A 15,867-nucleotide genomic window follows, 5' to 3' on the forward strand; every position below is an offset into this window, starting at 1 on the left:
CTGGGAAATATGTTTTAATTTTCTTGGTTCATTGTTGCCGTCGTGCACAACCAGAGGTACAAGTTGAATCGTCTTTTGAGGTGTTTATTTTTCCCTTCTGTCTAATTGAGGTTTATTAATGGCCCAAATCTGTTTTCCAGTTGTAACATCCGTGTTGACTGGGGTCTGTATTTATGCTCACCTTTGGCTGTCCGCCAGATGTCTGGGGGTCAGTTGGCTAAGCTAAGTCCATAATTTTTGTCCTCTGTTGGAGTACAGTCTTGCACTTATCTTAGTAGGTTAAACTCCAACTCATAGCACATGAATCCACTGGTTTCCTTTTCACTTGTGATTCAGGAAAGTAATTTAGTCACAGATTTCCACTGAAACGATGTTGAGTTGAGTAAATCATCAACAAACTCACCACTGCTTTCGTCATTGTTGGATTTCCAAAGAATCATTGGAGACTTCAGGAAGTCAACTGCACCTGACCGATAAATAGTCTGGCATGTAATGCCCCATAAAAAACATATAATATTACTTTTTAAAAATGTTTTATATGTTACACCTGTTTCTAGCATTTATGCTAGGTTAAGATAATTGTCTCCTGGCAGCATATTTATATTTTACGGACAGACCTGAGAGTGGTCTCTTATCAAACTCTCAGAAAGGAATAAAGAAAGCTTTCCCAAACTGTTGAATGATTGACGGACTCAAAAATACAATTTGTCAGCAGTTGTATTTTTGTTTTTAGTTAGAAGGATTTCCTGAACTGTTAAGTCAGGTCTGCAATGAAATGATAGGTCTGGCAGTTTAATTGTGTAATTGTGCTATTTTTGTTTCACTGAGTGCGATTTTAAAAAGCCAGAATTGCAAGTTTTTGTCTTACAAGTGCTTAAAGTTTGCTGCATATAATTGCTTTATTGAGGACCTTCTACCTAGGAAAACTGCTGTGCAAATAATAGTAAGAACTAAATTATATGTTTCCATAGTTTTGTCTGTGTTGGGGTTTTAAAGTCAAGTGTTCTTTACAGCATAAAAAGCAAGGAGGAAACAACTCCAAAGCCTCTAAAGCAGAAGCTTACACCATTTAAATCCTCCACACTGTGTACCCAGGGGCCATTCAGGTAATCTAGTATTACACCACAGTCAGATATTAGCCAGGACCTTTAGAGTCTTTGGTCAACACACACCGAAGGAAAATTATGCTGATCTATGATCCATTATGACTGGGCTGAGGTTAAGCTCCCATGTGGCAGCCTGAGAGAGAGAGAAAGTCTTTATGGTATGTGCGTGCGTATGTGACAAAGTACAAGTAGGCCATTGAGTTAGTCATTGATGAACGTGAGCTAGACAAGTGAATGGTAGAGAGAGAGAGAGAGAGAGAAAGAGAGAGAGAGAGAGAGAGAGAGAATGAGAGAGAGAGGTACAGAGATATGAGTTACTCAGAGATGACATACTAGGGCTGCGACTAATTACTTCTTGAGCAATTGATCAGTATATTTTCCCCACAACTATTGCATTTTGTACAGATTGTCATGGTCCCCAGGGGATAAAGCCTGTTGACCTTGAAGATCCACTGGCTTTTTCTGTAGTGACACCATGAGTTTGACATTGTCAGCGTTTTCCCACAGAAAAGTTATTAGGCCCGCTGGCAAGTATCTTTTGACAACCACGGGTAACAGCCAGATGGATGGATGGATGGATGGATATGTGGATGGATTGATGGATGGATATGTGGATAGATGGATGGATGGATGGATGGATGGATGGATGCATGGACGGATGGACGGACGGACGGATTCATCCCCGAAGGGAAATTCAGTTGTCATAGCAGTCCGGTATTTAAGTACAATAAAATACAATAGAATAAAATACTGAGGTAGAATAAATAAAAAGAACAATAGAAAAACACAGAATAGAACAAGGACACTTAAGAGTTAAAAAGAAGATCAGTTGGTAGGTAAGGTACAATGGCAAGATGATGGTAATTATACTGATGATAGGATGGTAATAATGTTAATACATACATAACGTGAGTTATAGATCTGTGTGTATAGATCTGTTTTAAATGGAACCAAGAAGGTATGCTGAGTACAGAGATTATGTAATGCATAAAAGAGATTATATATTACATAGCACAGAAAAATAGGTTATAGTTATGCATTATATACTACGCATACTGTACATAGTTGACTCTGACTGAGCGCATGTTGAGGACTTGGATTAGTGCACTAGTTGGGACCTTTGACCTTCTGTCATGGATAAAAAAGGATTTGTGTTTTATTAATAACCAAGACACAAGATGTTCCAGTCAAAGTAAATACAAAGGGTTTTTGTTATATGTATTACAGGTGAATTGCTGCAGGGAGAGAATTTTGCTAGTAAGTAATAAAAGTCTTATTACCTGCAGCAAAGACAATAAAATACATGTTGTTATATGCAACTATGAAACTTTTTTATGTTCAATTTCAAGGTGCATTTGCAAGCTTTTCCAGGACCTTACAGCTGTGGTAAATTACATATTTAACATATTTCGTACAGTACATATAGTATGCTGATTATTTCACCTCATAAGGATTCTTCAGAAGGGTAATAAATTAAAGGAAAACAACAAAATTGTGTCACCTATTTGTAAGTAGACTTCTCACCCTAAATAACCTACATTGCCAGCAGTTTCAAGCACTTTATTGAAAATCCAAGCATTGTTAAAACTTTGAAAACACCTTATTACAATTCAAGTGTTCAAGGATTTCCACTACTAGTAGAAAAAAGTGTATTTAAAGTGTCAGGTCTCAGTGCATTATCCTAGCTGACAGTTATACTGTGACATTTTTGTCCTGTCTGTTCACTTCTTTTTTCGTCAAAACCAATAAAATTGCTTGATCACACAAACAGCCGCCCAGGAGTCATATCAGCTCTAAAGGTCATATCAGCAAATAACACTCCAGGCAAAATGTGCCAACTCCAAATGACTAACTGAGGAACCAGTCGTTACCACTGACTGGACAAACTGCTGAGTTTTCTTCAACAAACACTGACAACTACATGAGAAACAATGACTGTAGGGTCATTGATGATTAACAACTGATTAAAATGTGGGTGTGGTCAGGCTGTAATGAAACGTTATCACTTGCACGTGCAAAAAAAAACAGGTTTACTACACTCTTGCAATAGTCTCAGTTTTACTTCCACTTTGGCATTAATAACAAGAAAGAATAAAAAATGTCCAAAATATTGGTTTGTTATTAGAAATTATTAAGGCTGTAATTAACACTTGTTTTCTTTATTGAATACTGATGAATTTCCTTTGGATTAATTGTTAAACTATAAAATTGCAAAAAAAACAAAAAACATAATGTCCATCGCTGGGATGAGGCAACATTAGGCTTTTTTCACAGTTTTTGCACCGTTACACTGTTCACTGATCTAAAACATCACATCATTCTGTATCTTCAACTGTCGTTTGCTTGGCTGGTGTGTCTAAAACATGTGCTGCAGCTGCCTCAGCCATAACAACCAAAACAGTGGTGTGCAAACTGTTGCATGTGCACGCTGCCCTGTTTTCCCTGTAACTGGTGGTTCCATTGTTTCCGATGATAATGCACTAAAGCAGCACACAGACACTTCCCCCACTCCTCAGCACCAAAACAACATACTCTCACCCTTCACTCTGACAGCTTTTTGCAAATAAAGGAAGCCTACCTCATGTAGAAAGGAGATATTGGCCTGTCTTCTTCTTGGGAGCTGCAATATGAAAACAAACAGTCATAATTAATTAGCTTGCTGGGTGTTTCTATGAAGTACTACAGCATAAAAACATTAAGCCCCCCTCCCCTACAGCACTACATGTCACTGGGGCTGAAAATAGGAGCAAAAGGCTGGCTTTTGTCTGCAGAATAATAGCCATGCAGTGCAACAGATCAGTGCTTTTGTGGAACTTGTCTCTGGTAATTATTATGAACCAAAAGAGAAATGTGTGCTTCTCTAGAATATAGGCTGGCTGCAGCCATTGGATGTATGCCAGTAACACATGATGAAATTATGCAACTCTAAGAGGAACTCAGTATTGGCACTGAATGTTGCAGTTGCTTAACATTTTCATATCCTTGGCACTTACTCGCCGAATATTTCATAATCACCTTTGTTTGCCTAAGCAGGGCTGAAAACTGTATTATCTTCTCTGAAGTCAAAGCAGGAAGAAAAACACTGCAAATAACCTGAACTGTTGAAACTGAACTGAGACCTTGTAAGACATTAATAGATGTTAAATCAAGGCTCTCGTTATATTACTTTTATTTCATTCAATACGAGGTATTTATTTACTGTTAAATTCATTGAAGTTGTGTTACAATGACACAGTGTGACAAGTAAACTTTACATTAAATGTATTTCAAACTGTAAATAAATCTGATTTGTGTTTTTTTCAGACAAGAACCTTCACAGTCAATGGCTTTTTTCTAGACGTTAAAAAAGTAAAGGTGAAAATTATTTTTAAAAATGAATAATGATGGCTGAATTCCATTTAGCTGCTTTAAGCTTTATTGTCCAGGTATTGGGCATGCTGGCTCACTGTCACATTGTCATGACCTACTGGGACACAAAGCCCTTGTTGGTGTTTTTAGTAACACCTTTGCTTTTCCTACTATGAATGCTGTGAAAAAAATGTTTTTTCTTTAAAAAGGCACAACAGTGTGACTATTCATACCTTATTAAACCCTTATTGGGACTTAACTTGAATGTTCATGTGACAAGCGAACACGTGTCTAGGCAACATTCAATTTACAAATATGTAAGGATTTGGACCGAATGCCAGGTTAAAAAAATGTTGACAAACTAGGTCCAACACTTTCTCTCCAGTGTGGCAAGTGAGTACTAAGTGACAAAAGGACAGTGACTGACAAAGTATGCAAAACATTTTCCTCACAAAAAGAGCTAAAACGATTTGGGGATTTGTCGACTATTCCATTGACAGAACAATGATCAGCAGCTTGTTCGTTATTTTTAATTGATTTGATTATTTTAAATAAATATAGTTGCTCCACCTCCTTGTTGTGACATTTTGCTGCTTTTCTCGTGTTAAATAGATTTGTAAACACTGAATACCATAGGATTTTGGATTGTTGGTCTGACAAAATGACATGGCAGGCTTTAATCGTTTAAGCTTTGACATTTAAATCAGTATCAAATGCGTCAGGATTTTTATGAATTAAAGAGAAAAAAACTGACGTTTGCTCTCCTCTTTTAGGTCAGGCGTATCTAAAGATGTTGATGACAGAGAGCTAATTTAGGGAGGCAGCATATGATGGAGGGTCGCAGTCAAAAACAAATTTCCATCGAAATTGTCCAGCAAAATCTCTAACTTTACCTCGCAATTGATGACAGAATTACTATACAACTAGTCTATTAAGTAGTGTATTGAGCTATTGAGAGTGAAAGTATTGAAATGGACAGTGGCAAATTAAAAAAAAATGTAAATTGTTACTTTGGGGCCATGCAAAATTTTATTTACCGACACACAATATTGATTATATCCAAATAAGCAGAAAGAATATTTTGATTTGCTAGGTTTTTTTTAGTCTTAAAGATGGAAAGTAAACAAATTTTCAATATGAGATTACTTTGAGTCTCAGATGTTCTAAAACACAGAAGTTGTTATTGAGTGGAGTTATTTGGGAATGTTTGGTTCCCAGTTGTGTTTTGGTACGTGACGTGCCGTCATGTGGCTTACTGTAAGGCGGCAGGCGTGTCGAGGGAAAACCATTCCGGCCATTCAGGCAGCACCTCAACAAGTTCAAAACAAAGGATTTAGGTTTCAAGTCAGACAGGAATCAAAATGGGCCAGAGTTCGATGAACTTGCAAAGTCTTCTCAAGTGACACAATGCACAGGAAACGTGCATGTGTTCCTCCAGCTTTGTTTCAGGGGCAGGTGTTGTTAACCACAAAAACCTTCACATTATTTTAGAACCTCATAGGTGGTCCCCCCCCAGCAGCCATGTTCTTATCTGGTGTTACACAGTCTGGCAAGCGTATTAAAATAATATGTGCCGTCACTGCCGCTGTGAATTGCAAAAGCGGAAATCCTGCTTACCCACTACCTTACTGAAGGGATAACAAGAAGCTTTGTAGGAGCACTGGAAAAGGCCTGATCCCTCCAGGGCGAACGGAAAACTACCAATGACAAGTTGGTAATTCTGGACATGTGTAAAAAACAATGTGTAGACAAAGGTAGTCTGGTTTTGTGGATGCTGGTCAGTTGAATAATCTTCTAATAAGTTTTGGCGGGGTCCTTCTATTTCTGCCCTGCGGTACCATTTCCAGAACCCTCCACTAATAGTCAACAACAACACTTGCTGAAGTCTAATTAAAGTTCTTATTAAATCTCAGATGTAAACAACATATTTCACAACACCGTTTTGGAATTGCAATCAAACTGCAATCACTATGTCTTCGGTGCAATGCTGCCAGTTACAGTTTTGATTAGTTGTTTGATAATACATTTTTACCATGCTTAAGAAAAAAAAAAAACATTGCTCAAAATAGGTCAAGGGAAGACACTCTGAGGAGGTGTTGCAACACAAGAAGTGAAAAATATTCTGACCAGGACAGACTACAACAAAGACCGATCCAAAATGCTAAAACTCTATTTTTGTTTGCAGTTGACTGTATTAAATAATAATGAGCCAAGGAGGGTCCTGTTCAGTCTCAAGTCCATTCAGAACCCCTAAACCATCAGCTTTTGCATTGCATTCTTTGGCAAAAAGAGCACAAACTGTGTGGTGGTCAAGAGCTAAAGTATTTGTTGGATAAGCCTGGCTAAGCTGTGCTTGGTATATACTCATTCTATCACAGAAAATGGGTTTAAAGCAACACAGAGCCACCATGCTTCAGGTTTTACAATAAGGCATAGCAAGACCTGCAGACAATTTGTTTGTATATAATGACCAGAAAGTCATTAGTTTATTTCAGTACCAGTGAGAGGAGCTTACAGACCCGATCTGTACATCTGACATAGCAGGGTGTCTCATACACAGGCCTGATGTGACCCTGGAGTCATGTTGCATCATCACTAAGTTAGCAGTGACTAAAAGAATTTCACATACATGGTAATGGTATTTTTTTTATCATTTTGTCAGAAAATATTTTAAAAATGTGATAATCTGAGAAGTTAGAACCAGTGAATGGCATTTATACTTGAAAAGCTAAACAATTTTCAAAATGTTTTGCCAACTAATTTCTGACAGTGAACTAATTGGGTATTTTCAGCACTAGCAAAATTACATAGAACATTTTTGACTACTGACTTTGGAGCACCTGCAGTTATCCTTTCCTCTCACTGTCAGACCAGCTATCTGACTTTCTATCAGCTCTGTCACTGCACTTGTACATAAAACTTCATTGTCATCTTTGAGACGTTTTGTCATTTATTAAACAGGACTCAATCTCTACAACTAATGGAGAGTGTAAAATAAACTAAAAAAGGTTCTTGGATGGCTTGCGTATATCTTCAAGAATACAACAGCAAATCTTGTGGTTGGCTTTGTCTTAGTCAGTCTAGTCTGTTATTTTATTATTATTATTATTTATTATTGTTGTTTGCACTTAAAAAAAACATACAATCGTTAGGAAATAACAGTACAAGAAACAGTAAAAGAAAATGCAGTGATCTGTTTCATTCTGAAGAGTCAGCTTTTTCAAAACCAACATGACTCAGTTCAAAATTTTGTTTCAAAACAAAACTTCTCATCTCTTCTCTGACATGATTTTGACATCAGATGATTTGCTACCACTACACTTCATAGTGACCTGTTCATTCCTCATAGACCTAAAATCTTAGTGTGGTTAAGGGCCAATGTCCTGTATGAGATTTGGAAAAAATGCATCACATCAAATGTGCAAGAAAACCAGTTTGATCCAGCAGGTTGATGCTGAATATATGTGCTGTCAGGCTTTCAGGCTGATGGATGACACTTCCTGACAGGCGGCCAACAATGCCGTTATACCCACAGGGAACCTGTACTCACACCACACTGCAACGTTCCTCACTCCCACCTATTTCCAACAGGTTTCTAAGAAACCCAGTGGTTACATCACAAGATTTAGTGAACCATAGCAACTCCACACAAAAGCCAGTATGCATCCCAGACGTGCCACTACGCAATGCTGAGAACAGAATAAGTTCACATGACGCTGCTATGTTGGCTCATGTGAACTGTGTGGTGAATGACACTGGTGTCATATTTCAGATACAGGTGCGAGCACTGTGGCAAAGAGAATGATTGGATTTATGTATTTGATAACGTGGAGGCAAACTGTTAACATGTTAAACATGGTCAGGTCTAAGACGCATGCTATGATACAGTGCAGTAGTTAAAACATGGATACATGAGAAGATCTAAATGTGGAGCTATTTATATGAATATCTTAGAATGATGATTTGATTGCCAACATGTGCTGAATGTGACCTGGGTGACCGGGGCCACTCAGGATTGGAGGAGTTCCTGGAAAGAATGCAGCATGCATCAAATCTAATACGCATGTCATCAGATACATTTCAATGGCTTTTTTACCACCAACAAGGTGTGAACAATACTTCCTAAATTCTTGATTTCAAATTTCACACCTTCCTCCTCAGTCTTTGAAGATTAAATCTATAAAGATGTCATTTGAATTTGAATAAAAACTGCTGAACAAGTGCAGTTAGATGTGTTTAATGCAGTTGTGGCTCGGGTGGCTGTGCTACTGTATGTGCTGCACTATGCTGACACGGATTTGTCTGACACATACCTATGGAAAGTGAGAGCAAGCTGACAAGTAGGCATGAGAGCAGCTACAGATAAGAAAACACAGTGAATCCACTTGTGGAAAATTAGCATGTATTTACTAGCTCATGGTTTTAAGTGTCAAAATCACAGCTATTCGCAATTTAAATTATTTTTTATACAAGTTTGGATCTATTTTTCTTTTCACATTCATGACATAAATGCTGTCTGTGATTATTTAAAGGTTCCAAACACTACCAGTGAGTATCAGAAGCCATCGTTCAGTAAAAATGGCAAAACCATCTTAGTCTTTTTGCAAACTGCAGGTGTTTATTAGTAAATACCAGACAGTTCAGAGTGCTGACGCACTTTTCTGGGGTCCCCTGTCATACAGTCTGTACATCAGTCACCCAATGCGACCTGACAAGAAGGATTTCGGGTGCGGGGGAAATCCACCGCAAGATTTATTGGTGCTCTGACATGGTGAGGAAAGCTGCTGCCACCTTGAAAGTATTATATTTGCCACTACATGCAGACAGGAACATCTGCTCTATTAAGAGGTGATGGTTGGACTTGATGATTTAACAAATTTTAGTCGTACATGCAATACTCTTAATACATTTTAAAAAGGAGAAGTAAAAGAGTAAAGAGAAAAGTAAAAGAAGTATTTGATTTTGAAGTTATTTTAAATGTGTTACCTGTGTAATATTTTTTTTAATTTGTTCAGATGATGAAATAAAATACATAGCAAATACATGTAAAATACATTCCACACACGCTATTATACAAATGATATTACATTTATATGATTTAAAAAATATATACCGTATATAAGTGAGTGCAGTCGGACATGTAATTCAGTATAGAGATATGTGTGAGAGAACCCCACTGTGTGTCATACTAAACTTTTATCTAATGTGTTAATGGATCTGGTGCTGACATGGTTTTAAACTCTGATTAATGTCATACTAAAGGTCAGTGGTGTGCTTGCCAAGTCGTAGTAGAGGACACAACAGCGTCATCATTTCTCATCTTGGTACTTCAGCATCACATACACACGCTATTGCTCCACATAATATTTTGTAATTTTCCACTGAGAAATTCTACTTGTTCTCCATTGGTGGCAATCAATGTCACTAAAGTCAATAGTTCAAATTAAAGGAAGCAAAAGCACTCAATTGAAAACATACACGACGAATAAACTAGATTTGGAGTGTGAGAGACGATGATTCAAAAAGTATAATAATGTTGTTGTTTTTTTTAGTCAAACAGTGCAGGTGTGATCACAGCCATGGCTAATGAGAGTCTAAACCCCCGGTCTAAGCAGCAAGAGCCCCAACAACAGACACAGCTGTAGTCTTGCTATTCCAGGACTGAGGACACTCGACACCAAGTGGTTCCAGTTTCAGCTTCTTATAATAGGCTTGTTTGCATGCCAGAGGCACATTGCCACGGGGTTCGGGCTTTAGATCCCTGATCACTGTCAGGATTCCTTACCCTCACCCTCGACTGGTAGTACATCACCTATGCAAACAGTCGTCATAACCCATTTACCACGGCTAGAGTCCCGCCTTCGTGTTCCACATTGGAACTCTACATCACATGAGGAAAGTGTTTAATAGTTCAATGTTATATTTGTTGCAGTGAAATTTAGCTTTATATTATACGACCTTAGTTTTTTTATACAGTGGTCGTTAAGGAGTATCAGACTGTATTTCACAGGGTAAGTGAATTCTGTTTTTGGCAAATTAATGATACTTATGCAACAAACAAATGCCTGACACTTCCTCTATGAATCCACTTGAATGACACCATGAAACGTAAACCATGTTTTTGTTTTACCAGCTATAATGGGATAAATGTTACCAGGTTGTAGCGGTTTCACTATTATCCAAATTCATGACTTGATTCGTGTTTTGCACTGATTCTAAAAAGGTATTGCAATACCATATTTCATTAGTATCACTTCTTTAGGATAACAGCAGAGGCTATTTCCTATGAGCCGAGTTCACAGACACACATAAGAACATGGAGACATAATAACAGTCATGGAAAAAAATTATTTGACCACTTTTTTTCTTCAATTTTTTTTCATTTAAAATACCTGGTGCAACTAAAGGTAATTTTTTTTGGACAAATATTATGATAACAACAAAAATAGCTAATCTAAGAGCTGAAATCTAGCCATTTTCTATGGTTTTCTTCATAATAACCAAAATCATAATCAAGAAAAGCATGGAAAATGGTTTGAATTAATAAATGAAGAAAACAAGGTTGGTCTAATATTTTTTCCCATGACTGTATGTCAACAAGCACTTGAGCGATACTACAATAGCATCTAGGCAACAATGTAGCTGGTTACACTTGGCACATTTGTAACATTGTCAGTCTGAACATAGAGTTATAGACATTAGAGTGTATAAAAGGCACAAAAAGCATCTATAAGTATAATATATATATATATATATATATATATATGTAAACCTGACTATACTCTGCATAGTATTTTATTTCTAGTAATGCAACTCCCAACATGCTATCTAAAAATATCAGTTTGTCTCAATATATTCATGAACATCCAGATAGCCATTACCTCTACTTTTAAAAACAAAATAGTTACTAAAATAATTTCTATAAAATTATTATCTTAATTTTGCACCGTGCAGGAATATCAGCTTGAATTACTAATTTCTTCAGACACAGGTGCATGTGCTTTGACCGGACACACTGACCTGTTGAGGGTCTCCATGCTGCCAGAGGGGCTTGCATCCTGGTGGCCGCTTGGTGAGCCAGTGTGTGAGCTGTCTTGGCGACCTGTTTCCATTGGCTCCGGGCTGGGGCTTCTCAGCTTTGAGGTCAGGGGCAAAATTATTGGTATGGAGACGGACCTTGCATGGGGCAACCCATCAGAGTGGCTGGGCTGAGGGATGATTTGAGTCATGCTGTCACTCTTCCCTTTCCTCACCTTTTTTACAGAGACAGAGAGAGAGTAAGAGCGAGAGAGAGAGAGATGCCAACAGCAGGTGAGTCTCGTGACAGGAAATATGAGACAGCACAAGAAGTAATTGATACACCTGCAAACATTTCTGCACAATCAAGTTCATTCAACCGCTTACAGACAGAGACAAACTGGAGATTTCAACCTTTGCTCAGGTTACTATGAAACATGCATTCGAGGATCTTCTGAGGTGACGCAAAGAGCAATAAAAACAACCACAAAAGAGGTGAGAGGATAAAAAAAGAGGTTAGCTCGTAAAAGTGTAAGCTTAGACTGATGTTTGTCTTACCGTGTTGACCCTGAGTGGGTATAAACAGCGTGAACCGCTCACTGTAGTGTAGGAGAAGAACCTTAACCTAATTACAGCCACGCCATGAGTACCCTTCTGCATTTTTAACCAAGGAAGCCTGAGAGATGTGTTAAAGAATGTGTCACAGAGCTTTCTCTTAGTATATATGGGGAGGACCGGTATGCCTGCTAATGAATACTGAGGCCAAATAGCTGGCTGTTGGGGTAATCAGAGTATGAAATGGCTCTGACGCCAGTGGCTTAAGTATTGATAATGGTTTAAAAACACTCACTGCTAAAATAGGCTAGGCTCCAGATAAACATTTGTTGGTTGAATTAAAAGGCCTACTTTTTTTCTTTACACCAATTAGCAGCATTTGGGGATTGTTTCCTAATGGGTTGTTCTAAAATCTATGGATGCTGCCTCCATTTAGTCAGTGGTCCATTTAATGGATGAATCTTTGGGAACATAATTAGCAACACAAGCTTCTTTAGCGAAACCTGGTATGGATTTTGCCCCCCAGGGGTTTGTAATTGATTTAGCTAAATTTGCCCTTCACAGAAAACCACAGAGAAGGGAAAAGCTGCTGTGGACATGAGCTTGGTTTTTTGGAGGGTGTCGTCATGAGCCTCTTTCATACAGAGTTCCTGGTAAACGTTTTACACATGCACTTCATTCAGGAACATTCTATCCTTCTATCTTTTCACACTGTTTTTGGCAGTTCCAACTGTTTAGGGCTGCAAAATTATATAGTATAGTGGAAAATGTATTGATTAACCAATTCATTTTTATAGCTAATATCAAATTCAAATTCGCCATCAGCAGAGTCTTGTGATTGGTTCACTCACACTCTGTGAAAATGTCATTCGTCAGATGGACATAACCGTTTATGTATATCCATGCAATGTTGCTGCTTTCATTCACAACAGAAATGGCTCTTTCTAGGAATGTTACAACACTTGGACATGGGACATTGGGGATACAAATTCCCCTGAATATCAATCCTTGCTCCCATTCACACATGACCCCATGCAGGAAATGTTCCTGCACATTTCAGGGATATTCTACATGTGTAAAAGTGGCGATATTGTGCTTCAATAGCCTTAAGGAGATGGGGCTATCATCATTCCAATTATGGGTTTTGTCCGTTACTACACTACTACTCTATAAGGAATTCTATGTGTACAACCCAGATTTCCAAAAAGTTTGGGATGCTGTGTGGAATGTAAATAAAAGCGGCATGTATCAAATTCAGAATAAATGTATACATTTTCAAAAATAAATAAATAATTGGATAAAGTTAACCAGTTGGAGCATTAGATGTTTGGTCTTTGTAGTGTATTCAATTGAATGTAGGACTCAAAGGATTTGTAAATCATTGCATTCTGTTTTAATTACCTTTTCTTTTTTTTTTTTACAACATCCCAACCATTACAGATTCAGGGTTGTAGAATTATAATGTGCCAAATGACAAAGTCCAAAACATTTTTAACACAACTCATTTTATTTCATCTGGCACTCACCTACAAAGTTTTGTGTCTGTGCATTGTATAGTTGTGGTGATAGTGAGTTAAAAAGTTGAAAACCATTATGTATGACCTCATCAACAAGGCTAGAGACCCCCACTGACTCTCCCCCTCCACATGTTACATTAACATCGTGCACAGCTACCTGACCTTATCTTGCAAATATTAATACCGTAGACTTGCACATTCCTGTTTGCTACAGCTCCTTCCCTCATTTAAAGAATTCCATATTTGTACATATTGTTTCTATTTAAGTATTTTTTGTATGTTGACTTTTCTATTTTTCATATTTTTTTATTTAAGCTGCTGTCTTTTGACTGAAGTACTTGCCTTAATCTATATCCATACTTTAGTACTAGTACTTTGTTCTTATGCACCTATACACCACAGAAAATTCCTTGTATGTGAAAACCTATTTGACAACAAAAATGATTCTGATGATATAATATTCCTCACTAGACACACTACAAAATGACCCATTTACATAGTGTATATAACAACTATACTAAACAGTGAATGATTTAAGACACAGTCATGGAAACTCCAAACAGCAATAGCTAAAAATCAAACTGCAGGTCAGTTGGAACAGTGTTAACCACTGACCCGTCATGCCGCCTCCACTCCTGGTTCTCAGTTTCTGCCTATGCATAAAAAAGAGCTCAAATAGAGCAACAACAAGTGGGAGTTAAATAGGCCAGATGGCAAAGAAGCCTGACAGACAGACCAAAATGAGGATATGACCTGGTTTCTTAATCATGGATTAACTAATAATTTAAAGGTTTATAACTAAAACCTCAAAAACGGCAAAGAAAGCAAAATAAAATATTTCTCTCTTCAACAATCTGCTACAACGAAATGCAGGCTGTTAACTGATCTCTATTCACTGACTGACAGTGGTGACAGCTCATTTCTCAGATGTCTATTTTTTAAAGTGTCTTCGCAATAGTATCCATACCTGTTCTTCCTTGCAAAACCCCAACTACATTCACTAGATGTTTTAAAATTAGTATAAGCAGTTTTGCTTAAAAGAGAGAAAAGCTGACGTTTTGAAAAAAGCATTAAAACTGTGTTTGTGGCCCCGCCATAGCAACAGAAGGCTTTTTTGCAGTGTTGTATTTATTCAACAACAAGGAATTAATAATACTCTGCCATGTAGTAAGAGTGCCCCTTTTGGAGTCCAAAGCTCATGTATGAGCATAAACATTTCTGTGTTCAACAAAACACAAGCTCCCATCATAAATCAAACGGTTACAACAGGTGCTCTTAGGGCTCTCTTATTCAAGTGTGTGTGGGTGTTTGTTGGTTTAAAGCTGATAAATACTGTATGAATATTTCACCTTTGCCTCCCAGTGCCACAGTACCTGTAGTGTAGCTCTGGCAGTGATGTGGAGGGATAATAAGTCCAAAATGTAGAATTTTAGTAGTAGAATGCATTAAGGCCAAATCTGTGTTGAATCTGGCCTTGGGAGTGAAAACAGTTTTATAGTAGACGCTCCTCAGTGTTTATGAAATGCAGCTGTAAAAGTTAATATGTATAGTGATGATTAATCACTTAATAAATCATTAACCGGTCTGCCACCAGCATTTAGTTTCAATTAAACATTTGGCTTCCGGTAGCAACCACTGCTGACACATTGCTATAGCAGTTGCTCTGAAGGAAACTATAAACTTTTATAGTTTCCATGGTTGCTGCTACATCCATTTTATGAGATCTATCTTATCTACCCCCAAATTTCCCTGTTGAGGCATTAACTACTCATTTAATTACACCTGCTTTATCATTGTTGTCTTCTGATTTAGTATAATTTAGTTTCCTCTGTGATCAATCAAACTAGACCCCATACAGCTAATGTGATGCAAATGCACAATGAGTAGGTCAATGAGTCAGTTGCAGTTTGCAAAAACAACATTTGAAGTCAGCTCCTCCTCCCTGGTTTTAACAACACCAGAAGCAGAGCTTACCCCCTGGCCGCACTGCCAGCAGATGAAAGTTAACTTCATTTGTTCCTTGGTTCAATACAGTTTTCAGAGTTTCACACTTGTTTTACCGAGAATTCTCGAGGCAAGCCATCATCACCCATTATTTACACGAGTTTAACTGGCTGCATAGCTGTGCACCTACATGCATGGTGAGGGTAGAGGAGCTCCTATTACCTTCTAAGCTTAATGGCTGAAGTAACTTCAGGCATTTAAAAACAATCTTAAGCTTTAGTAAGACACCATCTGTAATAAAGCACTGACTAGTGTAAACATCCTTCATTAGAAGACGCTTTTACCCTCTAGACTAGAGCTTATCTTGCTGTCAGTCAGCA

The 15,867-nt window shown here is 37.7% G+C and overlaps 1 protein-coding gene across 1 annotated transcript in view; it reads right to left on the reverse strand.

The window, feature by feature from the left end:
- fam13a (family with sequence similarity 13 member A) overlaps positions 1–15,867 on the reverse strand; it is a 67,406-nt gene that overhangs the window by 28,551 nt on the left and 22,988 nt on the right. Inside the window, exons 8-9 of the mRNA XM_059342012.1 lie at positions 11,475–11,707; positions 3,685–3,726 (exon numbers count right to left, since the gene is read on the reverse strand). Coding sequence (XP_059197995.1) covers positions 3,685–3,726; positions 11,475–11,707 — 275 coding nt within the window. The remainder of the gene's footprint in view (positions 1–3,684; positions 3,727–11,474; positions 11,708–15,867) is intronic.

This window comes from Centropristis striata, chromosome 1 (genome assembly GCF_030273125.1).
Source record: "Centropristis striata isolate RG_2023a ecotype Rhode Island chromosome 1, C.striata_1.0, whole genome shotgun sequence".
In the NCBI taxonomy this organism is placed as follows: Eukaryota; Metazoa; Chordata; class Actinopteri; order Perciformes; family Serranidae; genus Centropristis; species Centropristis striata.